General features: G+C 39.3%; 1 protein-coding gene and 1 pseudogene across 1 annotated transcript in view; one reads left to right on the top strand and one right to left on the bottom strand.

Moving 5' to 3' along the window:
• Positions 1–26,400, top strand: part of COG5 (component of oligomeric golgi complex 5) — a 297,454-nt gene that overhangs the window by 10,451 nt on the left and 260,603 nt on the right. The window contains exon 5 of the mRNA XM_077758336.1: positions 23,786–23,906. Coding sequence (XP_077614462.1) covers positions 23,786–23,906 — 121 coding nt within the window. The remainder of the gene's footprint in view (positions 1–23,785; positions 23,907–26,400) is intronic.
• Positions 19,069–19,540, bottom strand: LOC144226778 (small ribosomal subunit protein uS10-like; annotated as a pseudogene).

The following is a 26,400-nucleotide window of genomic DNA, read 5'->3' as shown; positions in this document are numbered from 1 at the left end:
ATGGGGGGGGGGGGGGAAGGAAAGGTTAGGATTTCAACACATGAATTTTTTTTATCATTTTATTTTTCCCCCCCCTCATCATGTTGAGTATACTCTTTAATCCCCATTGCCTATTTCCCCTACCCCCCCAACCCCCTCTCCTCTGGTAACCATGAGTTTGTTCTCTATAGTTAAGAGTCTTTTTCTTGGTTTGTCTCTCTCATCCCTTTGCTCATTAGTTTTGTTTCTTGAATTCCACATATAAGTGAAATCATACGGTATTTGTTTTTCTCTGACTTACTTTGCTTAACAGTATACTCTAGCTCCATCCATGTTGTTGCAAAAGAGAAGATTTTAAGTTTCTTGCAGCTGTCAGTACTTATTCCCACCCCCAGTTTTAGGGTGTTGCTAATCTGTTTTCTGTCTTTATTGATTTTTTTCTGCTCATTTCATATAAATGGAATTATACAAATAAAGTCTTTTGTGTCTGGCTTCATTCACTTTGTATAATGCCTTTGAGGTATGTCTATGTCACAGAATATCATTAGTAGTTTGTTCATTTTTATTTTTTTTAATGTTTATTTTTGAGAGAGAGACAGAGTGCAAGCTGGGGAGGGGCAGAGAGAGAGGGAGACACAGAATCCAAAGCAGGCTCCTGGTTCTGAGCGGTCAGCACAGAGCCCAATGCAGGACTCAAACTCGCGAACCGTGAGGTCATGACCTGAGCCAAAGTCAGATGCTCCGCTCACTGGGCCACTCAGGTGACTCCATTCTGTTTTTTATTGCTGAATTCTGTTCTGTTTTATGGAGCTAGCACATTTTGTTTATCCATTCACCAGTTGATGGATATTTGGATTGTTTCTCATTACTGGCTTTTATGAATGATGCTGTTATAAACATTTGCTTACATGCATTTGTGTGGACCTGTGCTTTCATTTCTCTTAGATTTTTAAAAATGGAATTCGTGGGTTGTATGGTAAGTTCAGTTTTTAAAGAACTGCCATATTGTTTTCCAGAGTGCCTGTACTGTTTCATATTCCCATCAGCAATATGAGTGTTTCAGTGCCTACATGTCCTCTTTTTTTTTTAATTATTTTTTTAATGTTTGTTTGTTTTTGAGAGAGAGTGAGAACACATGTGAGTGGGGGAGAAGCAGAGAGAGAGGGAGACAGAGGATCCGAAGTGGGCTCTGCGCTGACAGCAGAGAGCCCCGTGTAAGGATTGAACTTATGAACTGTAAGATCATGACTGGAGTCCAAGTCAGGTACTTAACTGACTGAGCCACCCAGGCGCCCTCCAGTGTCTATACACATCCTTATGAACACTTGTTATTTTCTCTTTTTTGATTATGGGCATTCTGGTAGCCCATGAGTACAGTGGTATCTCATTTATAATTTTAGTTTACATTTTTAAAATGATGATTTGGGCATCTTTTCATGTGCTTATTAGTCATTAGTATGTCCTCTTTATTTTTTATTTAAAAAATTTTTTTTAAATGTTTATTTCAGAGAGAGAGAGCGTGAGCAGGGGAGGGTCAGAGAGAGAGGGAGACAGAGAATCTGAAACAGGCTCCAGGCTCTGAGCTGTCAGCACAGAGCCTGGTGTGGGGCTCGAACCCACAAACTGTGAGATCATGACCTGAGCTGAAATCAGATGCTTAACAGACTGAGCCGTCCAGGCGCCCCTAGTATGTCCTCTTTAATTTATTCAATCTATCATATCTTTTAGGCATTTTAAAATTGGGTTGTTTATCTTATTGTTAAGTTATAGTTGTTGTTTTTTTAATTGAAGAATAGTTGATACACAGTGTTTCATTACTTTTGGATGTACAGCATAGTGATTCAACAACTCTATACCCGATACTGTGCTCATTGCAAGTGTAGCTGCCACCTGTCACCATACAGTGCTCTTACAGCATCACTGATGATAGTCTCTATGCTGTAGCTTTCATCACTGTGACTTAGTCCATTACTGGAAGCTTCTACCTCCCACGCTTCGGTACCCATTTTGCCCCCGCCTCCAACCCCCTCTCCTCTGGTGACCATCAGTGTGTTCTCTGTATTTATGGGTCTCTTTCTGATTTTTCTGTTTGTTCATTTGTTTTTTTAGATTCCACATATAATTGAAATCATATGATACTTGTCTTTCTCTGTTTGAATTATTTCACTTAGCATGATACCCTCTAGGTCTATCCAAGTTGTTATAAATGTCAGGATCTCAATTCTTTTTTTTTTTTTTTTATGGCTGCATAATATTTGTCTGCATGTGTATGTATACACACTACCTCTTCTTTATTCTTCTTTCGATGAACACTTGGCTATTGCAAAAGATGCTCCGGTGAACATGGGGTGAATATATTTGAAGTATTGTTACTGTTTTCTTCAGNCAGTTAGGAGTTATTTTTTTATACATTATGATACAATATATGATCTGCCAATGTTTTCTCCCAGTATATGAGTTACAGATATTTCTCCCAGTCTATGACTTGGCTTTTCTTTTTTAAGTGGTGTGTTTTGAAACAGGAAAATTGTAAATTTTGATCAGATACAAATTATCAAATTTTGTTTTATGGATTGCTGGCACCATTTCTTGAAAGCAACTTTTCTTTCCCTGTTCAATTTTTTGTTGCCTTCATAATATTTAATTGACTTTATATGTGTGGATTTATTTCTGGGCTCTTTACTCTCCTCAGTTGATCTAATTTTTTGCCTTTATATTAATTGCACACTATCTTGATGTCTGAAGCTTTTTAGTAAGTCGTCTTTCAGCGAAATGGTCTTGAAAAAAAGGATACTATTTTAGTATCTTTGCAATTCCATCTAAATTTTAAAATCAGCTTATTGATTTGTCCTAAAATGCTGTTTAGGATTTTTTATTTTTTTTAATTTATTTTTATTTATTTATTTATTTTACAANGTGTTTAGGACTTTTTAAAATATATCTTTTAAAGTTTATTTATTTATATTTAGAGAGAGAGCAAGAAGAGGGGAAGGAAGAGAAAGAATCCCAAGCAGGCTCTGTGCTGTCAGCAGAGTTTGATGTGGGGCTCGATCTCACAAACCATGAGGTCATGACTTGAGTGAAATTCAAGACTGATGCTTAACTGACTGAGCCACTCAAACACCCCTAAAAAGACAGTTAGGATTTTGACTGGAAATGTATTGTATCTATAGGTCAGTTTGGCAGTTTGGGGAGAATTGACATATTAACGATACTGCGTCTTCCAACTCATGAATGTATATCTACATGTATGTAGGTTTTGTTTAATTTCAGCCCCATATTTTGATTTCAGTCTTGTTAAACTTATCTTTAAATAGTTGGTTTTGTGGAGTGAGTGGCTTAGTCTGTTAAGCATCTGACTTTGGCTGAGGTCATGATCTCTCTGTTCCCTGAGTTCAAGCCTCACATCAGGCTGTCTGCTGTCAGTCTGGAGCCTGCTTCAGATCCTACGTCTCCTCTCTCTTCCCTTCCTCTCTCTCTCTCTTTCTCTCTCTAAAATAAACAAATATTAAAAATAGGGGCACCTGGGTGGCTCAGTCTGTTAAGCATTAGACTTCACCTCAGGTCATGGTCTTGTGGTTCGTGGGTTCGAGCCCTGCATTGGGCTCTGTGCTGACAGTTCAGAGCCTGGAGCCTGCTTTGGATTCTGTGTCTCCCTCTCTCTCTTCTTCTTCCCCGTTTGTGCTCTGTCTCTCTCAAAAATAGACATTAAAAATATTTGGTTTTGTTATTGTACTAAATGATATTTTAAAAAAATTCTATTTTTCTGTTTATTGCTATTTTATCTAGAATAGTTTTTGGAAAATTGCATAAAGGAAATGAGGATTTTTCAAAATGTTCTTTTTATATGGTTAGTAGACATAGTATGATTTAATGCCAATACTGTTTGAAAGTAAAGAATATAGAGATGATAATGAAGGATTGATAACTGAGGAGTTCTGATCTTCTAGTAAGCCATGGGAACATCTCATGTGACAGATACAGTGTTAGTTATGGCAGAGAATACAAAAAAGGATGAGGTAGGTAGTACTTGTTTTCAGAAAGTTTACATCATGGTTAAAGGAAATACGATAACTATACACAGTGACTTAATAAAATACCAATTACATAAATGCCAAAATAAAGAAACAAGTATTCAGAAGACAAAGAAATTATATGCAGTTGGATTCCTTTATGATGTGTTGAATGCTTCAGAAATGGTATTTGAGATGGGCTTCGAGAAGTAGGCTGTGGACAGCTTTGAAGTAGATCTTTAAGAATGAATGGATTGCTAGGAGTTTCAAAGGGTAGGCTTTGAGTAGGCTAAGATGAGAGTAGGGAATTACAGTCAGAAAGAAGAATAGAACAAAGGCATGGGAAATGGAAGCTGGCAGGACATATCCAGAAAATAGCAATGGAAGTGTGTGTTAAAAGGATTAAATCAAGCCATTTCCCCTTGTCCTTCTTACAAATTATGTCTGTCAGCCTCCTTCACTACAGACAGACCGGACTCAGTTATCTTTTCGGTGAAAGTCTTTTTTTTTTAATTGTTTTTTTATTTATTTCTGAGAGAGAGAGAGAGAGACAGACAGACAGACAGTGTGAGCAGGGGAGGGTCAGAGAGAGAGGGAGACAGAATCTGAAGCAGCTCCAGGCTCCGAGCTGTCAGCACAGAGCCCAATGCGGGGCTCGAACCCACGAACCCTGAGATCGTGACCTGAGCTGAAGTCAGATGCTCCACCGACTGAGCCCCCAGGCGCCCCTCAGTGAAAGTCTTTACGTGATAGTTTCTGGCTTTAGTACCCATAGTAATCCACCCATCCATCCATCATTCTGTCCTCACTCTCTGACTTCTTAACTCCAGTCGTGATCTTCATTGACTCCCATGACTGTACAGTTCACCTCTGAAATCCTAAACTCTTATGTTCCATTTTCTGTTTTATACCTCCCCTGATTTTCCATCTTTCTCAGTACCTTACCTAAGACTCATATATTTTATAATAGCTTTATTGAGCTATAATTCACCTAAGTGTAGAACTAAATTTTCTCCACTTCCTACCTCCCTGACTCTCCAAATTTGATCTATAACTGTACATTTCTTTGTCTTTCCCAATATTGCTTCTTTCTGTCTAATCTTTTTCATTAAGGTACGTATAAATTATAGTTTTACTTTTTTTTTGTTGGAAATTATATCTTTTTTTTTTTTACAAATAGTTTATTGTCAAATTAGTTTCCACATAACACTCAGTGCTCATCCCCAAAGTGCCCTCCTCCATGCCCATCCCCCCCCTCCCCCCCACATCCATCAGTCCTCAGTTTTTGTCAGCATTCAAGAGTCTCTCATGGTTTGCCTCTCTCCCTTTCCCCCACCATTTCCGCCTTTCTTCTCCCCCTTGTTCCTCCATCAAGTTCCTCCTAATCCTCCTATACGTGCAAACATATGATATTTGTCCTTCTCTGCCTGACTTATTTCGCTCAGCATAACACCCTCAAGGTCCATCCATGTTGCTACACAGGACAGATTTCATTGTTTCTCATTGCCATGGAGTATTCCATCGTATAGATAAACCACATCTTCTTGATCCATTCATCTGTTGATGGACACTTAGGCTCGGAAATTATATCTTTAACATTTGTAGGTAAGTTAGAGTTGCTGTCCAGGAAACATTTTTTCTTTTAAGTTTATTTATTTATTTTGATAGAGAAAGTGTGAACCAGGGAGGGGCAGAGAGAGAGGGGAGAGAGAGAATCCTAAGCAGACTCCATGCTGTCAGTGCAGAGCTGGACCACTGGGTGATGATGACCTGAGCGGTTCAAGAGTTGGATGCTTAACCGACTGAACCACCCAGGCGCCCCATCTTAATCATTTTCAAGTGCCCTGCTAACCATACGCATATTGTTGTGTAACAGATCTCCAGAACTTTGTCATCTCACACAGCTCAAACTCTTTATGCCCTAAGCATGAATTTCTCTTTCTCTATCCTGTCTTCCTTCTTGGCACCTACCTTTCTACTTTCTGTTTCTATGATTTTGACTATTTAGCTGATTCATATGAGCAGAGCATATAGTATTTGTCTTTTTGGCTAATTTCTCTTAGCATAATATCTGTGAGGTTCACCTATGTTTTAGCATACGTACTAAGGAAGGAATTCCTACTTTAAGACTGCGTAATATTCCATTGTATGGATATACCACATTTTCTTCATTCATGAATCCACTGAAGCATCTCCAGGGCTGCTTCTGTCTTGGCTGTAATGAAGAGTGCTGCAGGGAGCATAGGTGTGCACATATCTCTTGAGATCCATCTTGCTTTGAATTGCTTGGGAGATATACCAGATCAAATGGTAATTCTATTTTTAAATTTTTGTGGATCCTCCATACTGTTTTCAGTAGTGGCTGTACCATTCTGCATTCCCACCAGTAGTGCCCAAGGTTTCCCACTTCTCTGCATCTTTGTCAACACTTATTTTCTGCTCTTTTGATATCAGCCATGCTAGTGGGTGAGATGACATCTCTTAGTGGTTTTAATTTGTATTTGTATGATGAGTATGTTTTTGTATGTATGTATCATCTGTGTCTGTATGGTGAGTGATGTTGAGCATCTTTCCATATGCTTGTTGGCCTAGGTGTATCCTAGGAATGGGATGTCTAGGGTTATAGGGTTTTGATCTTCGGCTTTATTTAATGTAATGCCAAGCTGTTTCCGCAGTAGGTATGTCCTGCACACCAGCAGTATAGACTTGGCGTTAGTTTGTATCATTGCCAACATTTAGTGTTGTCAGAATGGTTGATTTTTGCCAATATTTTGGGTGCATGATGGTTACTGTTTAATTTTTCAGGGAATTAACCACTAAAGAGGCTGAATACCTGAGATGAGTCCTCTATTGTATGTTTCAAATATCCCTCTTTGCTTTTTTTTTTTTTTCTTTCCTTATAATATCTGGATGGATAGAAGTGAAATTTACCTTTTTTTTTTCTTTTAGGGTTAGTGTTTTTCTATCTTTTCTTTCTTTACCTTGGGATCATGAAGATCTATATTGCTCTGTGTCATATGTTTTGGTGTATAATATACCTGAAATTATTTCTAAGTTTACATTTTTCTATAGTATCTAATCTGCTGTTACTTATATCCTGTATTTTCTGCTTTACATAATGTATTTTTTAATCTCTAACGTTTTTGTCTTTTTATATCTTTTTTATAATGATATTTGTTTTCTTATGGTTTTGAACTTACAGAGTATATTAAAGTTTTTTATTAATGATTATTCTGAGAGAGAGAGAGAGAACACAAAAGTGGGGGAGAAAGAGAGAATCTTAAGCAGGCTTCACATCAGTGCAGAGCCTGACATGGGGCTTGATCTCATGACCATGAAATCATGGCCTCAGCTGAAGTCAGGAGTCACTTGTTTAACCGACTTGGCCACCCAGGTGCCCCCGAACATATAGGTATATTTATAATAGGCATTTTCGTATTTCAGTCTTCATTATTTCTAGGTCTTTTTTTTTTTTTTTTTTTTTTGTTTGCCTTTTNTTTTTTTTTTTTTTTTTTTTATTGATTGACCTTTCTTCTTTTTATGGGTTTTGTTTTTTTTTTACTTATTCACATGCCTGGTAAGTGAGGATTGGTTTGATTCTTTGTTAGTGCAGGTGCAGAGCAGCCTTTAGTCTGGGACTAGGTTATAGGTTAGCCCCAGCTGTTTCCTGCTAGGTCTTAATGCTGTGAGCTCTGTGAATTGTCTCGGTAATTCTTCCCGTGGGTTTCCTCCTACATGTGTACAGATTGGTACTTGAGTCCATCCTTCTGTAGATAGTCACAACCTCTCCTTCCTGTCTAGTCCTCTGTCCATGAATTCTAGCCTTTTTGGTTCTTCTGAAGTCTGATCTCTGTTAACTCTTTGTGAAGAGACCATCATGTTCTGTTTCCCTATCCTTTCCCCTTGCTGGGGCCTAAAAATTGTCTCTCAACAGTAAACTAGGATAGTTAAGTTTATTTCCTTCCTTTTTTTTCTGAACGATTTTATTTTTTATCTTTTTTTATTATTTTTTTCTTTTTGAGGAGAGCACATGAGCTGGGATAGAGCAGAGAGAGAGTGGGGGACAGAGGATCCAAAGCAGGCTGTGTGCTGACAGCCTGACGGCAGTAACCTTGATGTGGGGCTCCAACTCACGAACCATGAGATCACGACCTGAGTTAAAGTCAGACGCTCGACTGACTGACCCACTGAGGTGCCCCTAAAAGATTTTATTTTTAAGTAACCTCTGTATCCAACACGGAGTTCAAACTCATAACCCCTATATTGAGAGTCACATCCTGCACCACAGCCAGGTGCCCCACGTTTGTTCATTTTTTTAATCCTGGGGTGATAGTTACGTGCTGTCTGTTCAGTGTCTGAAAATGATTTCATGCATTCTGTTCAGTTTTCCAGTGGTTTACTATGGGAGTGTAGATCCAGCCTATCATCCCATCATGTTTGAAGTAGAAGATACTTTGTTTTAAAAATTGGGGAGCGCCTGGGTAGCTCAGTCGGGTAAGTGTCCGACTTTAGCTCAGGTCATGATCTCACGGTTTGGGGGTTCGAGCCCCGTGTCGGGCTCTGTGCTGACAGCTCAGCTCCTGGAGCCTGTTTCAGGTTCTGTGTCTCCCTCTGTCTCTGCCCTTCCCCCTCTTGTGCTCTGTTTCTCTCTGTCTCAAAAATGAATAAACTACAAAAAAATTAAACAATTGGGTTGTAAGTAATATGCTATAAAATTCACCACTTTACACTGTATTTTTAAGTGTAAAATGAGTGGTTTTTACTATATTCACAGGTTGTGTAACCAGCACATCTAATGTCAAAAAGATTTTCATTACCCCAAACAAACTTTATGTCCATTTGTAGTCACTCCTCATTCAGCCCTCTAACATGCTGTACGACTCTATGGAGTTGCCTGTGGAGGACATTTCATATAAACGTATCATATGTTGTGTGGTATTTTTTTCTTGCTCTGGGCTTCTTTCACTTAGGATAATGCTTTCAGGGTTCATCTTTGTAATACTATGTTTCAATACTTCATTCCTTTCTATGTCCAAATAGTATTACATTGTATGGATATACCACATTTTTGTTTATACATTCCATTTGTTTTCCTATCACTTCAGGAATATTTGGGTATTTCCACTTTTTGACTATGATGAGTAAGCTGTTACGAATATTTTTGTACAAGTTTTTGTGTGGACGCTTTTTTCTTCAATTATCTTGGGTGTTTACTTGAGAGTATTTATGCTAGGTCATATGCTAATTCTGTTTAACATTTTGATATACCAAATTTAGGTACAATCTTAAACTCCTACAGTATTATATGTCAATTATATCTCAGTCTCTGGAAAAAGAAGCATTTTGAGGAATACCGAACTGTTTTCCAAAGCAGCTGTACCATTTTTCATTCTTACCAGCAATGTATGAAAGTTTCAGTTTCTTTATTTCTTGCCAACACTTCTTCTTAATATAGCCATCTGATTGGATATGAAGTAGTACCTCATTGTTGTCTAAAGACTCTCCTTTGTCTTTAGAGTCTGATTAAATGTATGTTCATCTTTCTAAGTCATTTACTCACTTTTCCTTATTTTACGTTTTTTGTCTTTTTGAATTTCCCTAATGACTAAAGTCTTTTATTGTGCCTCTTGGCCATTTTTAAAATCATCTTATTTATTTTTATACAGTGTTATATTAGTTTCAGGTGTACAGTATGGTGACTAAACCGTTCTATACATTACCTGGTGCTCATCACAACAAGTGGTCTCCTTAATCCCCGTTGCCTGTTTACCCCAGCCCCCCACCTCCATCCCCTCTGGGAACCATCGGTGTTGGCGGGAAGGCAGACGGGTGCAGCCACTGTTGAAAATAGTGTGGAGAGTTCTCAAGAAGTTAAAAATAGAATTAACCCTTCAATCCAGCAGTTGCACTACTGGGCATTACCCAAAGAATACAAAAACATTAATTCAGAGGAGTACCCTCATCTCTGTGTTTATAGCAGCATTATTTGTGATAGCCAGGATGTGGCTGTCCAGATCCTGTAAATGTCCATCGATTGATGAATGTACAAAGAAGGTGTGGGCATCTGGGTGGCGCAGTTAGTTAAGCATCTGACTCTGGCTCAGGTCATGACCTCACGGCTTGTGAGTTTGAGCCCTGCGTCAGCTCTGTGCTGACAGCTCAAGGCCTGGAGCTGCTTCACATTCTCTGTCTCCCTCCGCCCCTCCTGCACTTGTGCATTGTATTTGTCTCTCTGTCTCTCTCTCAAATATAAATATTTAAAAAAAGATGTGGCATATATACATAATGGAATATTATTCAGCCATAAAAAAGAATGAAATCTTGCCACTTGCAGTGACATGGGTGGAGCTAAGGTATGTAATGCTAAGCAAAATAAGCCAGAGAAAGACAAATACCATATGATTTTATGCATATGTGAAATTTAAGAAACAAAACAGATGAACAAAGGAAAAAGAGACAAACCAAGAAATAGACTCTTAATTATAGTGCCCATTAGCCATTTGTATATCCTCTTTGGAGAAATGTCTATTCAAATGTTTTGCTCATTTTACAAGTTGGTTATTTACCTATTTCCTTATTTCCTGTTTTCCTTTTTTAAAACTGTTTATTATTTTTTAAATGTTTATTTTTGAGAGAGAGAGAAAGAGGCAGGCAGGTAGAGGATCTGAAGTGGGCTCTGTGCTGATAGCGGATGTGGGGCTCGAACTCATGAACTTTGAGATCATCACCTGAGCCAGTCAGACGCTCAAGCGACTGAGCCACCCGGGCGCCCCTCCATCTTCCTTTATTACTTTCTACACTTGGAAGATGTTATTCCGTTATGTTCTGGCTTCCATTTTAGTAGTTGAAAAGCTTTCATTCTGACCTAGACTTTTGACGGTACTTTGTAGTTTTCCTCTGGCTTTTTTTTTTTTTTGTAAGCATTTATTCAGTTTTGAGGGACAGAGAATGAATGGGGAGGTGCAGAGAGAGAGGGAGACACAGAATCTGAAACAGGCTCTGAGCCGTCAGCACAGAGCCCGATGTGGGGCTCGAACCCACAAACTGTGAGATCATGACCTGAGCTGAAGTCAGATGCCCAACCGACTGAGCCACCCAGGCGCCCCTCCTCTGGCTTCTTTTATTGAGACTTTTTTTTCATTTGATTCCCGTCAGTTTCAGAATGTGGTTTCCTTTTATTCTCTTAAGTGTAATTTGTTTTTCTTCCATCAGTGAGTTTATCTCTTTCATCATTTTTAAGCCATGATTTTTTGCAGATACACATCATTCTCTCTCCTTTATCTTCAGAGTCTGATTAAATGTATGTTCATCTTTCTAAGTCATTTACTCACTTTTCCTTATTTTACATTTTTTGTCTTTTCTGGTTTGGTTTTCGTTTCATTCTTTCTTTAGCCAATTGTAGCCTGTGGTTAAAGTAGTCTGTTATTATTTTGATACATTTTGATAGTTTATTTTTAGAAGTTCTGTTTTTATTTTCCTAAAATGCTATATGGCCTGTCCTGTTTCTTGTGTTTTGACTTTTACTACTTTAATATATTCTGCTGAAGTGTTCCATTGGCTGACTCTGGGAAGTACAATGTTTGTAGTGTTTGTGGGTATGTTTATAGTTTGGCCTGTTTTGTATGATGGAGTTCAGTTTTCCTAGGTGCTCAGTTAGCTTTCTATGTCCTGGATTTTTTTTGGAAAAGTTATTTTTTAGAGTATTTGAATCTTTTAGAGATTGCTTTTTGTTTCTCTGTGGCATCAGAAATCACCATCAATCCAAGAACAACATTAAATTTAATTTAATCAACTTTACTTGTCTCCAGTCAGCCTCAAAGGCTGTCCAGATGTAGGTTGCAGTTTTCTAAGATTAGCAAGTGTTCTCAGATCACAGGTGGGTTTGCTTCTTTTCTTTCTGGATTCTCCTGTGCTTCACTTTCACTTGGTGTTCCTATTTGTAGTCTCATCTCTAAGATGCTTTTCAGACATTTTTATGTGACATACGTTTTTAGTTGTTTTCGGTGGTAAGCTAGCAACCTAGTCTGCTGATAATAGAAAACTCACATGACTTATCATTTTTTTTCTTTTTAATTTATTTTGAGAGAGAGAAAGAGCCAGGGAAGGGCAGAGAGATAGAAAGAGAGAGAGTGTGAGTGAGTGAGCAAATCCCATGCAGGCTTCATAGTGTCAGCATAGAGCCTGATGTGGGGCTTGAACTCATGAACTATGAGATCATGACCTGAGCTGAAGTTGGATGTTTAACCAACTGAGCCAGCCACCCAGGCACCCCTTATCTTCTTAAATAAAGCAAACATCAGGGGCACCTGGGTGGCTTGGTTGGTTAAGTGTCTAGTTGTGCTGACAGCATAGAGCCTGCTTGGCATTATCTCTCTCCATTTCTCCCTGCCCCTCCTCTCCTCACTTTCTCTCAAAATAAATAAATAAACTTAAACAAATATCAGATTATTTTATTCTCCTTATAAAATTATTTAGTAGTTTCTTTTCTTAAAAGTTTTTTAAGTTTGTTTTTTTTTTGACAGAGAACAGAGCACATGAGCGGGTAAGGGTCAAAGAGCGGGTGAGGGGCAAAGAGCGAGAGAGAATCCCCAGGCACGCTTTTTTTTTTTAAATTAATTTATTTTTTAGAGACAGAGCATAAGTGGGGAAAGGGCAGAGAGAGAGGGAGATCCAGAATCTGAAGCAGGCTCCAGGCTCTGAGCTGTCAGCACAGAGCCCGATGCGGGGCTCGAACTCACAAACTGTGAGATCATGACCTGAGCCGAGTTCAGGCACTTAACCTGCTGAGCCACCCAGGTGTCTCCCCACCCCCCTCCAGGCAGGCTTTTTGTGCTGTCAGCACAGATGTGGGGTTGGAACTCAAAAACTGTGAGATCAGGACCTGAGCTGAAGTCAAGAGCTGATGCTTAAATGACTGAGCCACCCAGGTGCCCCTCAGTAGTTTCTTAACAAGAAATAGAATGAAGTGTCAAGTCCTTAACATGGCATGGAAGCCCCTTCATGATGTGGCCTCTGCTTGCCTTTATTAGCTTGGCCTTGTGCTAGAATTTCTCACATTCATTTCTTTGCACATTTTCTTTCTTCTGTGACCCAGAATGTTGTTGTCATTCAGCACATTCTCAATGATGTGTCAGTTCTTTTCTCAGGCCCCCTCCTGCCTTCTGGCAAAGAAGAATGTTTCTTTTTCAGTTTTTTGTTTCTTTAGTATCCCGTGATTACTTCCATTATAGTTCTTTCTGCATAGCTTTTACTTTGCTCATAGTCTTCTAGAAGACTGAGCTCTGTGAGGGCTGTCATGATACATTGTCAGTGTTTGAATCTCTAGCCTGAGCGTAGTGTTCTATACCAGACATTTAAGTATTTAAGAAAGGAGTGAAATGATTTTTTTCCGTAGTCTGTGCCCCAGTTGTAATAGATTTTCTAAACATGTAACATATGTTACCAAACAAAACATGTATGGTACAAAAACATTTTTTTAATGTAGTGCTACATCTGTCCTGTAATAACGTGAAAAATATCGCCTGTGAGAAGAGTGTGGATGTGCTCGTCTTTTTCAGATGGAGAAGAGATGACTTTCAGGTTGTGTCAGCGATAGCCGCTTAGAGCACTTGCGGCAGGGAGGATGCGTGGGAACCTGTCCCTGCAGCCAGAGAGGAGTCCCGGCCTGGTGGGGCCTGCGTGCACTGTGAGGCGTGGCTTCGCCTAGAGTGGCGCTCTGCCACTTACACGCTTCTGTGACTCAGGCTCTGCGTCTGCATCCCTCTGTCTGCTGCTTTTTTCTTGCTGCTACTATGGGTTCCCTCGCTTTCTCCTTTCACTGGCTCCTTGTTTCTTCTCACGCTTGCTGTTTTTGTCTCAGGGCTTCTGCTTCTTGCCACTTCCCTAAAGAGAACAGTGACTGCCAGTAATAATTTTGGGCACCTCTTGTTCACGACAGCGGTATAGGCCACTGGTGACAGACTTGATATGGTTTATTTTGACCTAACGTTATTTCCCTGAATCTAATCACTTGCGACTAAAGAAACAAGGTCATGTGACTTGAAATGCGGTGACGCTGTGTAAGGACCTGCCCAGGCTGCGTTCCTGAAGGGGGAGGGCACAACCGGTGCGCCCAGCACTCTAAAAATTCTCTCCTGTGAGGTCGCGTTTTACATGAACGTTAAAATATACGTTAGAACAAAACTTCCTCATAGTTAAGTTGGAACTTAAATATTGCTTTTTAGGATAACTTTCTCATTTTGGACTCAAAATCACGGCATGTTTGGGGAATTTTTTTTTCTTATGTAGGAAAAGACTAACATGTAAGGATGGTAGATTTATGTGTAATTTCAGGCAATGAATTAAAATTTAATTCTTCAATTAAAATCCTTGCTTCCAACTCCAGATCTTAAACCTGTCAGAATCATGCATTTCTTTCTCCCCCCTGTGTTTAATACACTCTTTGGGAAGTGAATTTTAAGAACCTAGTTATTTTTGCCTCTTAGTGATAAAGAAAAGTTCATGTTTATGCAGGGTTTTATAATGAATGAAAAATTTCAAGTATTCTGAATCATTTGACTGTTAACAATAATTATGTTTAGAAGTTACATATCTCAGGGCGCGTGGGTGGCTCGGTCCGTTAAGTGTCTGACTTCTGCTCAGGTCATGATCTCATAGTTCGTGAGTTTGAGCCCTGTGTCGGGCTCTGTGCTGACAGTTCAGAGCTGACAGGCCTGGAGCCTGTTTCAGATTCTGTGTCTCCCTCTCTCTCTGCCTGTTCCTTGCTTGCCCTCTGTCTCTCTGTCTCTCTCAAAGATTAATAAATATTAAATTTTTTTTTAAAAAGTTACATATCTTGTCATTTTATGGATAAATAAACCGAGGTTCTGAAAGTACTTGCTGGAGCCAGTGTGCAGTAGTGTTAAGACTGTGGAATAAGATTTGTTTTTCTAAATTTAGTGTTCTTTGCTTCTGATTCTGTGGAATATATAAAAAAGCTAGATAATAGAGCTGTTTTCTGGAAGCTAGCTGTAGGTAAAAATCAAGAGCAAATTCATCTTTGTAAGTACAGATGAAGTGTGCTGGACTGGGAGTTAGGAGACCTGACTGTTAGTCTTCATCACTCCAGCTGCCTGATAGTAAGTGAACTTGAGTTTCTTTTTGACCCCAATTTTATTGAGATATAATTGACATATAACATAAGCTTAAAGTTTATAAGGTGATGATTGGATACATGTATATATTGTGAGATGATTACCACAGTAAGGTTAGTTAACCCATCCTTTACCACAGGTAATTACCATTTTTGTTGTGGTGGCAATTGTGCATTTTTTCATGATGAAAGTTGAGAGTTGACCTGAAAATTCTCTTCCAGCTCTAAAATACCATAATTCTTTCATGAATGTTTTTATTTTTTATTTTATTTTTTTAAATCTAGATTTTCTTTCATGTTTATTTTTTGAGAGAGAGTGTGAGCAGGGGAAGGCCAGAGAGAGAGAAAGACACAGAATCTGAAGCAGGCTCCAGGCTCTGAGCTGTCAGCCCAGAGCCTGAGGCAGGGCTCGAACCCACGAACCGTGAGATCATGAACTGAGCCAAAGTTAGACGCTTAACCAACCGAGCCACCCAGGTGCCCCGACTGTTTTATTTTTTATGGTTACATAAGCACGAGAGGTCAGGATTGTTTGTGTTTAAGATAAACACTTTAGGGGTGCCTTTATCTCTCTCAAAAATATAAAAAAAGTAAAAAAAACCACTTTATTTTTTATTATTGTTGTTAATATTAGCCCTAATTTTCTATACCCTTACTGTAAAAAATATTATACAAGAGGGACAACAAAGTTGAATAACTGGTCAAATATTGAAGAAAGAGGAAGGGAAAGTAAAGAAAAATATGCCTATGTACATTTTGGTATCTTTATTTCTAGTATTTAGTTTTTCCTGGATTAACTCACATGCAGGCTTATCTTATGAAGGAAATTCATCTTAGGTATTTGTTGTCTTTAGAACTATTCGGAAGTCTAGGGGCACCTGGGTGGCTCAGTCAGCTGATCCTCTGACTCGTCATTTCAGCTTGGGTCATGATCCCAGGGTCATAGGATTGGGCCCAGGTCAGGTTCCATGCTGGATGCGGAGGCTGCTTGGGATTCTCTCTTGCCTCCCCCTCGCTGTCTCTCTCCCTCCCCCCTTCTTCTCTCCTCGCCTTTTTCTCCCCCTTCCCTACCTTGTGCGCTAGCTCTCCAAAATAAAAAATAAAACTACTTTGAAATCTAAGTCTTCTTTGGAGGCTTATTATGTTTTAACCATTTTTATTCTGTTCACTTTGGTCATTTCTGTTTTGAACATTGGAGAAACTTTAATGTTCCTGTTTAATCTTTTTATTCTTTGAGCTTCTAATTCATTTAAATGCATGTGGCATAAGAAAGCAAGAAATAAAGAGCTACAAAGTTGTTTCTGCCATGAACGTTAAATCACTATGATTGTTCTGTCAATTAGAAGAAAGTACTTTTACTTACATTTAATTCCTTTTGCTTTTTATCCCCATTTCACTCTTTCCAGAAGCCTTTTCTTTCTCCAAACAGGCTTCTGACTTCATCTATATAAATGAATACATGAATTGAATTTAATTATCACCCCAAAAATCATCCATCTTAGCTCATTTTAGTAACATTGTTTGCGTATGAACTGCTTCAGAGTTTTTCAGAAATTTTGAAGAGCTTATTATCTCTTACATAGAGTATTTAAATTTTTTTAATTTTAAAATTATGTAAGAAAATGAGTTTTATAACTTTCAGTATAACAGCTTTGTTGAGCTATAACTCACGTACCTATTATATAACATTTTTATCTTTTCAATATATTTTAACTTTTTATCATTTTACTTTTTAATTTTTTAAGTCATACACATATATTAGCTTTTCACTGGAACATTTTAATTAAAATTTTCAGCTTTGAAATTATAGAAGAAAGTTGGATGAGAAAATGTTCAAATGAAGAAGGCAGAAAGCATCCGAGAAACATTTTCTCTGTGTGCTTATGTTTTATAGGTACTTGGCTTTCATATACTTCACTAGGATCCCTTTTACAAATGTTACCTGTTTGTTGTATGGAATGGTGACTTCTTTTACTGGCCGTGTAATTATCTGCCAGAAAAGTGAAAGGAAGAGGGAGGGAGGGAAGGAAGGAAGGAAGGAAGGAAGGAAGGAAGGAAGGAAGGAAGGAAGGAAGGAAGGAAGGAAGGAAGGAAGGAAGGAGGAAGATAACAGCAGCAGCATAAAATGCCTGTGTTCCCAAATCCTGTAAGAACAGAGAGCACCTACTGTACCAAACCCCAGAACCGTGTGCTGTGGGAGTGGTTTTGTGTTAGTTCTGCGCCGGGCCTCCAGGGGGCGCCGCAGCTTCTGTTTCTGCTTGGGGAAAGCTGTTTAGACGTCCCACTGCAGGAGACCACAGTGCTGAGAGGCAGCCTGAGGCAGTCATGCAGAGACATAGGTACAGAAGACATTTGAGTGAAGCCTTCTGGTACTTTCCAAACCAGCCTCAGCGTTAGCTTGGTGCAGTGACTGAGAAATCTCAGCCGATACCACACGCAGCATTTGCACCGTGCCTAAATTCCCAACCCGCAGAATTGTGAGACAACAAATCATTTTAAACCACTAAGTTTTGAGCTGGTTTTTGGTGCAGAGCTAGGTAATTGGTAGACCTGCCAAAATGATTTTCAAGTATAGAGACAGCCATTCACATACAAGAATTCAGGGGACATTGTTCCCCTGAATCTTTCCTTGGGAATCTGATAGTGTGCTTGAGACCATCAAAATGACTAGAGAAATACCACAGTAAGACAGGTGCTAAGTGTAAGAGCTAAGAGCAAGTGAGGGCTATTAACGGGAGTATAGTATGTCATGGCTGTATGTTTTGATAAATAAAACTCAGTTGTAAAAAAAAATGTAGGGGGAGCATGCGCAAAACAGGTTTTTAAGAACTATCTTCAGCTATCATGTTTGTATCATTGGTATGTGTTGGGATGTTTTCTGTATGTTGTGCAGCAAAGGGATAATGTTAAAGTATTCTAATTCTGTTAAGTCGTATATCTTTGAGAGCCAGAAGTCTCTGTGTGGAAGAAATAATGTATAGATGTAAGTTAGAAGATTAAGCAAATGCCCTGTGCTCCTGATTTAAAAAAAAAAAAATTTTTTTTTTTTTTTGTTGCTGTTTGTTTATTTTTAAGAGAGAGAGAGAGAGAGAAATAGAACGTGAGCAGGGGAGGGGCAGAGAGAGGGAGACTCAGAATCCAGAGCAGGATCCAGGCTCTGAGTTGTCAGCACAGAGCCTGATGCAGGGCTCAAACCCACAAACTGTGAGATCATGACCTGAGCTAAAGTTGGACACTTAACCGACTGAATCACTCAGGCGCTCCAGTAATTGGAATGATCAGTATGAACTCATGAGGAATTTTAATTTTATTTTTACATATACATTATATATGTACATATTTTTGTGCATATGTATAATATTAATCTGAGAATGTTTTATGTATATTATAGAATAAAGCAAGTGAATACCAATGTGATATTTTGATTCTGACATTTCCTGTCTATGTCTGTTGAAAATTTTAGGCACAGAAATGAGCAAGCTTAATTCTCAGAATGTGTTCTTGAAATGCTGTTGACCTCTAATGGAAGCCAGAGCTTCTTTGATAAGTCTTTGATTCCAGGTGGGGCATGAAATGTATAAAATGATTCTGGAATATTTTTGTACTGTATATCAAGGAAGCTATCAATCACTGCTAACCAGAATCATGATGAAAGGATTTTGCAGAGCCTCTGGGGTGACCAGCTATCCTAGTTTTAGCACAGAAAGTCCAGGGTTCTGAAACTTCTGTCTTGGGCAAATTGGTGCATTTGATCAGCCTGAGAGGCTCACTGTGGCCACAGAGGGACAGGGTGTGCCTCTGCAGGGGTAGAAGGTACAGTGGCTTGGTACCTTTATTACGTTTAAATCTCTGTGTCCATGTTGGTAGCGGAGACGACACCGGGCTAATTGTTCAGCTTTGGTGGGCATCAGGAAAGCAGTCTGATAATTTATTAAAAAGGTTGATTTAAGCATCTGCAATAGTGACTCCAACCTCAACTCCTGGCTCAATGCTGATGGAAGTCATCTGTTTAACAATTAGTAACTGTGCTAATGAGTTGCCTGTGGATCCTCATCTGAAAATGATCCTAAGTGCTAGAATCTTCACCACAAGGAGTTTTTCTTGTAGTGATTTTGAATCTTGGCAGGCATCCGAACTGTCCTTTCACTTTGAGATTCTTATCCTTTGTGCCTCTGATCAAGTCAGCACATACCTTCTCCAAAGATTTAATGTTGCAGCTTGTTAGCAGGCTCCAGGCTCCAAGCTGTCAGCACAGGGCCTGATGAGGGGCTCGACCTTACAAACTCCAAGATCATGACCTGAGCCAAAGTCTGATGCTCAACTGACTGAGCCACCCAGGTGGCCCTAGTGTAATTCTAATTGGGTGAATTGCCACCTCTGGTTCCACAGGTGAATTCCTGGTGTCTTTATAAGCCATGGCTGTGGCGTAGCTTCCTTGGCGGGAGAGAACAGAATGAGGCAGGCGCCAGGCATCCGGGGCTCTGCCGGAGCTGTGGCCCTCTCTTCCTCAAAGAGCAGGAAAGCAGTCTAATTTTGAAAATTGATAAAGCAAGGGAAAGAATCAAGTGTTTATTTGTATTTTTTGTATGAACAGTACTACCAGGTAAGGTAAATTGTTTTTATTGAGAAATTTTATATGCTAATAAAGACAAAATGATGGAATTGCAGTTATCTCTATGTTTTAATGGATTTTGACATTGAATATCACTGCTAACAACACAGAAAAAAAATCATACATGTGTTGCACATAGACCACTACCTAAGGAATAATTTTGCCCAAATATTAACCTTGAGTCTGATGAAGCTGCCTACATCCAACTACTCATGTACGGGAAATACGGAAGACAGAGGAATATGTTAAACTGCACTGTGGGAATGCTCTCAACAAAACCCGGTCTGTGGGAAAATGTATAGGACAGATGATTGAAAATATTTAGCAGACTGCAGAGAAAAAGTAAAAGATGGTGAGGGAACCTATATAGATTTTAAAAAAGGGCAAGTTTACACTGTAGCGTATAAACTAGTGTATAGATACATACACTTCAGTAACAAAGCAAGGAAGTGATTACCACGGAAGCCACAGTAGTGACTTCTCACGGCTGCAGTGGGAGAAGGCGACGGGGTTGGGGTAGTGGGCCTGGAGGGCTTCTGGGGTCACTTCTGTGCTTCCGTCTGCTGAGCTGCGTGCTGGGTCCAAGCTCACTTAGCTGTAATCTGTGTGTGTGGTTCTCTGTGTTTGTAATGCCTGTGTCTGCTTTAAAGACTATTTTATAGAGCAGTTGCAGGTTCACACCAAGAGTCAGAGGAACTCTGACTGGGTGGCTCATTCGGTTAAGCGTCTGACGCACGATTTCAGCCCAGGTTATGATCTCGCAGTTGGTGAGATCAAGCCCTGTGTCAGGCTCTGTGCTGACAGCCTGAACCTGCTTGAGATTCTCTTCCTCTCTCTCTCTCTGCCCCTCCCCTACTTGTGCATGTTCTCTCATTCTCTCAAATAAAGTTAAAAAAAGTAAGAGGAAGATAGAGATGTCTCCTATATCCCCAGCTCCTACACATGCATGGCCTCCCCCTTAATCACCATCCCCCACCAGAGTGGTACCTTTGTTAAAACTGATGAACCTACATGGACACATCATTATCTCCCAAAGTCCGTAATTTACATCAGGCTTCACTCTTGGAGTATATTCGGTGGGTTTGAATAAATGTATAGTGACATGGATCCATCATTACAGTGTGCCCTAAAAATCCTCTGTACTCTCTGTAGAATGTTCTTCCAAACTTTGACAGTCAGGGATCTTTTCCCTTTCTCCATAGTTTTGTCTTTTCCAGAATGTTAAATAGTTGAAATCATACTGATAGTTATAGCCTTTTTAGATTAGCTTCTTTTACTTACTGATATGCATGTAAGATTCCTTTATGTCTTTTCATGGCTTGATATCTTAGTTCTTTTTAGTGCTGAATAATATGTTGGTATTGTATTTGGTTATAAAAGTCCCTCATAAAAAATAAGGGAAATTGTCTGGAGTGGAGGCAGCTATATTAGGAAATGCTGACGGTTGGTACCTTACAGGTTATCAAAGACTTCTTGACTGAGGATTTGAAGTGCTGTTGTGAGAAGATTCAACAACATCTGTTAGTAGAGAGCCATTGAAGTTTATTAAAAAGGGGATGGAAGTGCTGAAAACTGTTTCTAAGAAGCTAAATCTCGCCGGATGGATTTCAGTTAAGAGACTGGAAAGCTAGCTGGTAGACCACATCGTGAAGGGGAAGGTGGTTTTAAAGATTTGGATTAGGTGATGCTTGTAGGACCAGAGGTAATGTAACTGTTGGGCTGTGCAACAGCAGAATAGTCATTAAGAGTTGGTAACAGATTAAGTATGGTTAAAAATAAAAGCATTAGAAATAAGCTCAAAGATTTCATGTTTGAGGTCATACGTACCCTTTATAGGATAGTTCCGGGGCCGGGGGGGCTCTAGGTGATTAGACTAAATTAAGATCTGGTATTTCTCTTCATGAGGTATTTGGAATCCCAGAGGGATGATTACTAGGGATACTGCATTCCAGATGGTTCATTTAAAAATGCTTTTCTGGGGCGCCTGGGTGGCTCAGTTGGTTAAGCGTCCGACTTCGGCTGAGGTCATGATCTCACAGTCCATGGGTTTGAGCCCCGTGTCGGGCTCTGTGCTGACAGCTCAGAGCCTGGATCCTGCTTCAGGTTCTGTGTCTCCCTCTCTCTCTGCCCCTCCCCCGCTTGCTCTCTGTCTCTGTCTCTCAAAATGAAATAAAGACATAAAAAATTGCTTTCTGACAAGCAAGAAGAAACTGAGAAGTGGTTGTTTTGGTAAGTCAGTGAGTGGGGGAGAGACAGAGAGAGATGGGAGACAGAGGACCCCGCGATGGGGCTGACCGCACAGAGCCCAACACAGAATTCAAACTCAGGAAACAGGGTATCATGACCTGAGCTTACCCTGAGGCCTAACCGACTGAGCTACTCAGGCTCCCCCTAGGGGCATTTTTGTTTGGTATTCTTTTATCATTGTCATTACTTTAGACCGAAGTTACTCGGAAAAGCATTCAGGCAAACAAATTTAATAATTGGTTGCCTTTGACTTCCATATGTTTGTGAGCAGTGTGCTTTTGATTATATGTTCGTGTGTCTCTGTATGTTGTGAGGGTGCATGTGTGGCTCTGGGGTGTATGTGTTTCACTCAGAAGAATGTTTATAGCTGGAGTCTCAGCTGTCTTCCAAATGCTTTTAATTCTTACTGCTTCCAGTTACAGCTTTCCTCCTTAGATGGGAGATGTTCTTCTCAACCAACTTTAGGGCCATAAAGATGGTGGTGATGCGGCAGTATAGACTCACTGTCTCTCTCCATTATCGCTACTGATGCTAAAGGTCACTGCCTATCTACTCTTCCACCAGTCTCCCCTCTCCTGTCTCTCCCTCAGGGAATTGCTCTGGATCCAGCTTCTGTAATAAAGTGCCCTGAAATACATGGGTCTTCATTTCATGTCTTAGTGTTTTGGTTATGTAAAGACCCAGCATTAGATCTGGTAATGAAAAGGAAATAGGAAGTGACTATACATACATATATACACACACGTGTATATGTATGTATATATATGTGTGTATGTATGTGTGTGTGTATATATGTATATATGATAGCTTTTTGTGTTAATAACTCATAATTTGTTATTAGTGATTAAAAAATATTACAACATTCAAGTAGGGCATACTTACTCTTTAAGAGAAACCAGATTGAAAACAATAAGGGGCAGTAGAGGGAAGCTAGGCAGTCCTAGCACAGTGACTGTCAACCTTGATTGCACATTGGATATTAAAAAAAATACTGAGAGGTGCCTAGGTAGCTCAGTCTGTTGAGGGTCCGACTCTTGATTTCGGCTGGGGTCCTGATCTCACGGTTCGTGGGACAGAGCCCTGTGTCCTTGCTGATAGCACGAAGCCCGCTTAGATTCTTTCTGCCCCTTACTCGTGCTCGCTCGCTCGCTCGCTCGCTCACTCACTCACTCAAAATAAATAAACTTAAAAAAAACTCAGGTGGGGCACCTGGTGGTTCAGTTGGTTAAGCGTCCGACTTTGGCTCAGGTCATGATCTAGCGGCTGGTGTGTTTGAGCCCCGTGTTGGGCTCTGTGCTGACAGCTCAGAGCGTAAAGCCTGCTTTGGATTGTTTCTCTCTCTCTGTTCCAACCCTGCTCATGCTCTCTCTCTCTCTGTCAAAAATAAATGAACATTAAAAAAAAATACAGGTGCTTAGTACCCACCTCCCGAGATTCTGATTTAATTGGTCAGGACTATGGCCTGGGCTTTGGAACTTTCTGAATTTGAATTTAGTATGAAGACTGAGCCACGGGTGGAGAGACTAAAGCCGCTCTAGGATCGAGGAAAGAGTTCCCGCGTTTTGTAGTTCCTCAGTCCCCAGTCTCTTCTTGTAGGATCAACTGGAGTTTATTTTAAAATGATGCTTTCTAAGCCTTGAGATTTTTTTTTTTTTTTAGTTTTCTTTTAGGTTTCTGATGGGTAGAAAACAAAAGACATGAATGAATCTTTAGCATATGGATAGAATGGAGAGGTTCACATCATAATAGTAATGAGACTTCATGGATTGATTATACTTATTAAGTACTGTTATATTTGCACAGGTTGCCTGTGATTTGCTTCGGAGAATAGTTCGCATCTTGTATCTCTCTCAGAGACTCCAAGGACAGCTGCAGGGGGGAAGCAGAGAGATCACAAAAGCTGCTCAGAGTCTTAATGAACTTGGTAAGTTCTTTTTTGATTAAGAAGTTAGTAGAGTTTTTAAGATTTTTCAGTCACTTGACTTGTTGACTATTGTTATCACTCGGCACAAATATTATTGAACAGATTTATTTAATAGCCATATATAACATTGTCACAGTTTTCAAAACGGGTGAGTAAAATTAATTGATTTCTTAGAAATGCTGGTTTTTTTTTTAAATTCTCGTATGGTAAAATTGGCCTTTTTATTTTGTTTTGGTATACAGGCATGTGAATTTTAATACATGCATAGATTTGCGTAACCGCCAGCACAGTCATGATATAGAAGAAATTCCGTACCCCCAAAATTTCCTCATACTGTCCTTTGATGGTCACACTCGCCCCCACCCCCCCCACCCCCGCCCACCTCTGACAACCATTAGTTTTCCATGAGTTTAGTTTTCTTTTTAGGAGAATGTCACATGAATGGAATTCTAAAGTATGTGACATTTTGAGGCTAGCATTTTGTACTCAGCATAATGCCCCTGAGATTCACTCGAGTTTTTGTATATACCATAGTTTGTAACTTGGTGTTTGTTGGAATGTCACCATGTGGTTGTACAGTTTATTGATTTGACTGATGGAAGGAGATTTATGTTGTTTCTAGTTTTTGGTGATGATGAATAGAGCTACTATAAACATTTGTGTACAGGTTTTCATGTGAACTTAATTTTCATTTCTGTAGAATAAATGCTGTTTTTTAGGTGACAGATCCTATGTTGGCATTGTGCCTAGAAAATTTATTGAATTTGTTTCTTGATACACTTTCTTTTCTCAAGCATTTAGAATAGACATTTAACATTCAAGGGTTTAGCATTGATGATTTGGACTGTTAACAAACTGCAAGGTCCATGATGACATAGTTCATAATATTTCAGGCAAATTTTTGAATAGCTACTGAGTATATGTAGAACTAACACCTGCATTTTAATGAGGCTTTGTCGTTTGCTTCTTTTCATTGAGCTACTCAGTAATTTTTCTGAAGTGGATGTGTTTAGGGATTTTGTACCTTTGTAGGTTCAGAAGTCTTTGATGATAGCCAGTTCAAATATCAAGAGTCTAGTTACTCTTGGCAGTGTGCTTTGAAAATAATATCAGAAAGATATGCATTACATGTCATTTTTGAAATTTTATGTCTTTGATATTTCAATTACATAGTCATGTTGTAATGCTTATTCCATATTTTTAAAAATTTTTTTTTAAGTTTCTGAGAGGGAGAGAGACAGTGTGAGCTGGGGAGGGTCAGAGAGAGAGGGAGATACAGAATCTGAAGCAGGCTCCAGGCTCTGAGCCAGCTGTCAGCACAGAACCTGATGCAGGGCTTGAACACATGAACTGTGAGATCATGACCTGATCCGAAGTCGGACGCTTAACCGACCAAGCCACCCAGGTGTATATTTTTTTTTACTAAAGAAATATAGCATCCTTCATAAATCATACTTCAGCATTTGAATTTTTAATGCCTGAATGCATTGTTTAGTCACATCATTGGAAATATATTTAACTTGTGATTTAATATGCTTGGAATACATTGTTTAAAAAGTTAATGTTTATTAAAACTGAAAAAAGTTTTTAAGTTTTTAAATACTAGCTAACATAGTGTTACATTAGTTTCAGGTGTACAGTACAGTGATTTAACAGTTCTGTACATCACTTGTTGCTCATCGTGACAAGTGCTCCTTAATCCCTGTCACCATTTTAATTCCTCCCGCCCCCCCCAACCATCAGTTTGTTCTCAGTAGTTAAGAGTCTGTTAAAAAGTTAATTTTTAAGCAATGAGTAACGCTTGAGTGTTTTTTTCACAGTATGTGCTAAATGTAGGAGTGTAAAAATTCTAGTATCAGCTTTTATTTTTTGCTTTATCACATTTAATTTTTTTGCTCCAAAAATAATCTGTAGGATGATAGAATTATTAAAAGCAGGCGCAAATTAATTCAAGGTTTATTATGTATATTTGTCATCACTGACACTGTTCCATAATTAAAAATTGCTAGATTTTTATTATGATTATCATTTTTTCTAGAAACAACAGATGCTATAATACAAATGGTGATGGCTTGTTTTTAAAAAAACACATAAGTATCGATCATAATGTTCTGAGTTGGTTCAGTGTAGAGTATAAACCCATTATCCTTCCAATGAGGCATTAGCTTTACCCAAAGTTTTATAAATATTAAATGATGAGCAGTTGCTGAGAACGTATCGTTCATGGTGGAATTCTCTCAAAATGGATTCTGTTAATTTAAATTCTTAAAGCTTTGCAGATCATGTACCATTCAGAATTTGCAAAGGCATCATCTCTTCATCATTCATCACTGTAGCTCAGTCTTGGCTAACCCTGGCATTGATAATAAGGAGAAGCCAAGAGGAAGCTTTATTNCACAGAGCCCGACGCGGGGCTCGAACCCACGATCCGTGAGGTCATGACCCAAGCGAAAGTTGGACGCTTAACCGACTAAGCCACCCAGGCGCCCCGAGG

Source organism: Crocuta crocuta, unplaced genomic scaffold (genome assembly GCF_008692635.1).
Source record: "Crocuta crocuta isolate KB4526 unplaced genomic scaffold, BGI_CrCroc_1.0 scaffold103, whole genome shotgun sequence".
In the NCBI taxonomy this organism is placed as follows: domain Eukaryota; kingdom Metazoa; phylum Chordata; class Mammalia; order Carnivora; family Hyaenidae; genus Crocuta; species Crocuta crocuta.
The sequence above is the reverse complement of the archived record's forward strand: the minus strand, read 5'-3'. Positions and strand labels throughout refer to the sequence as shown.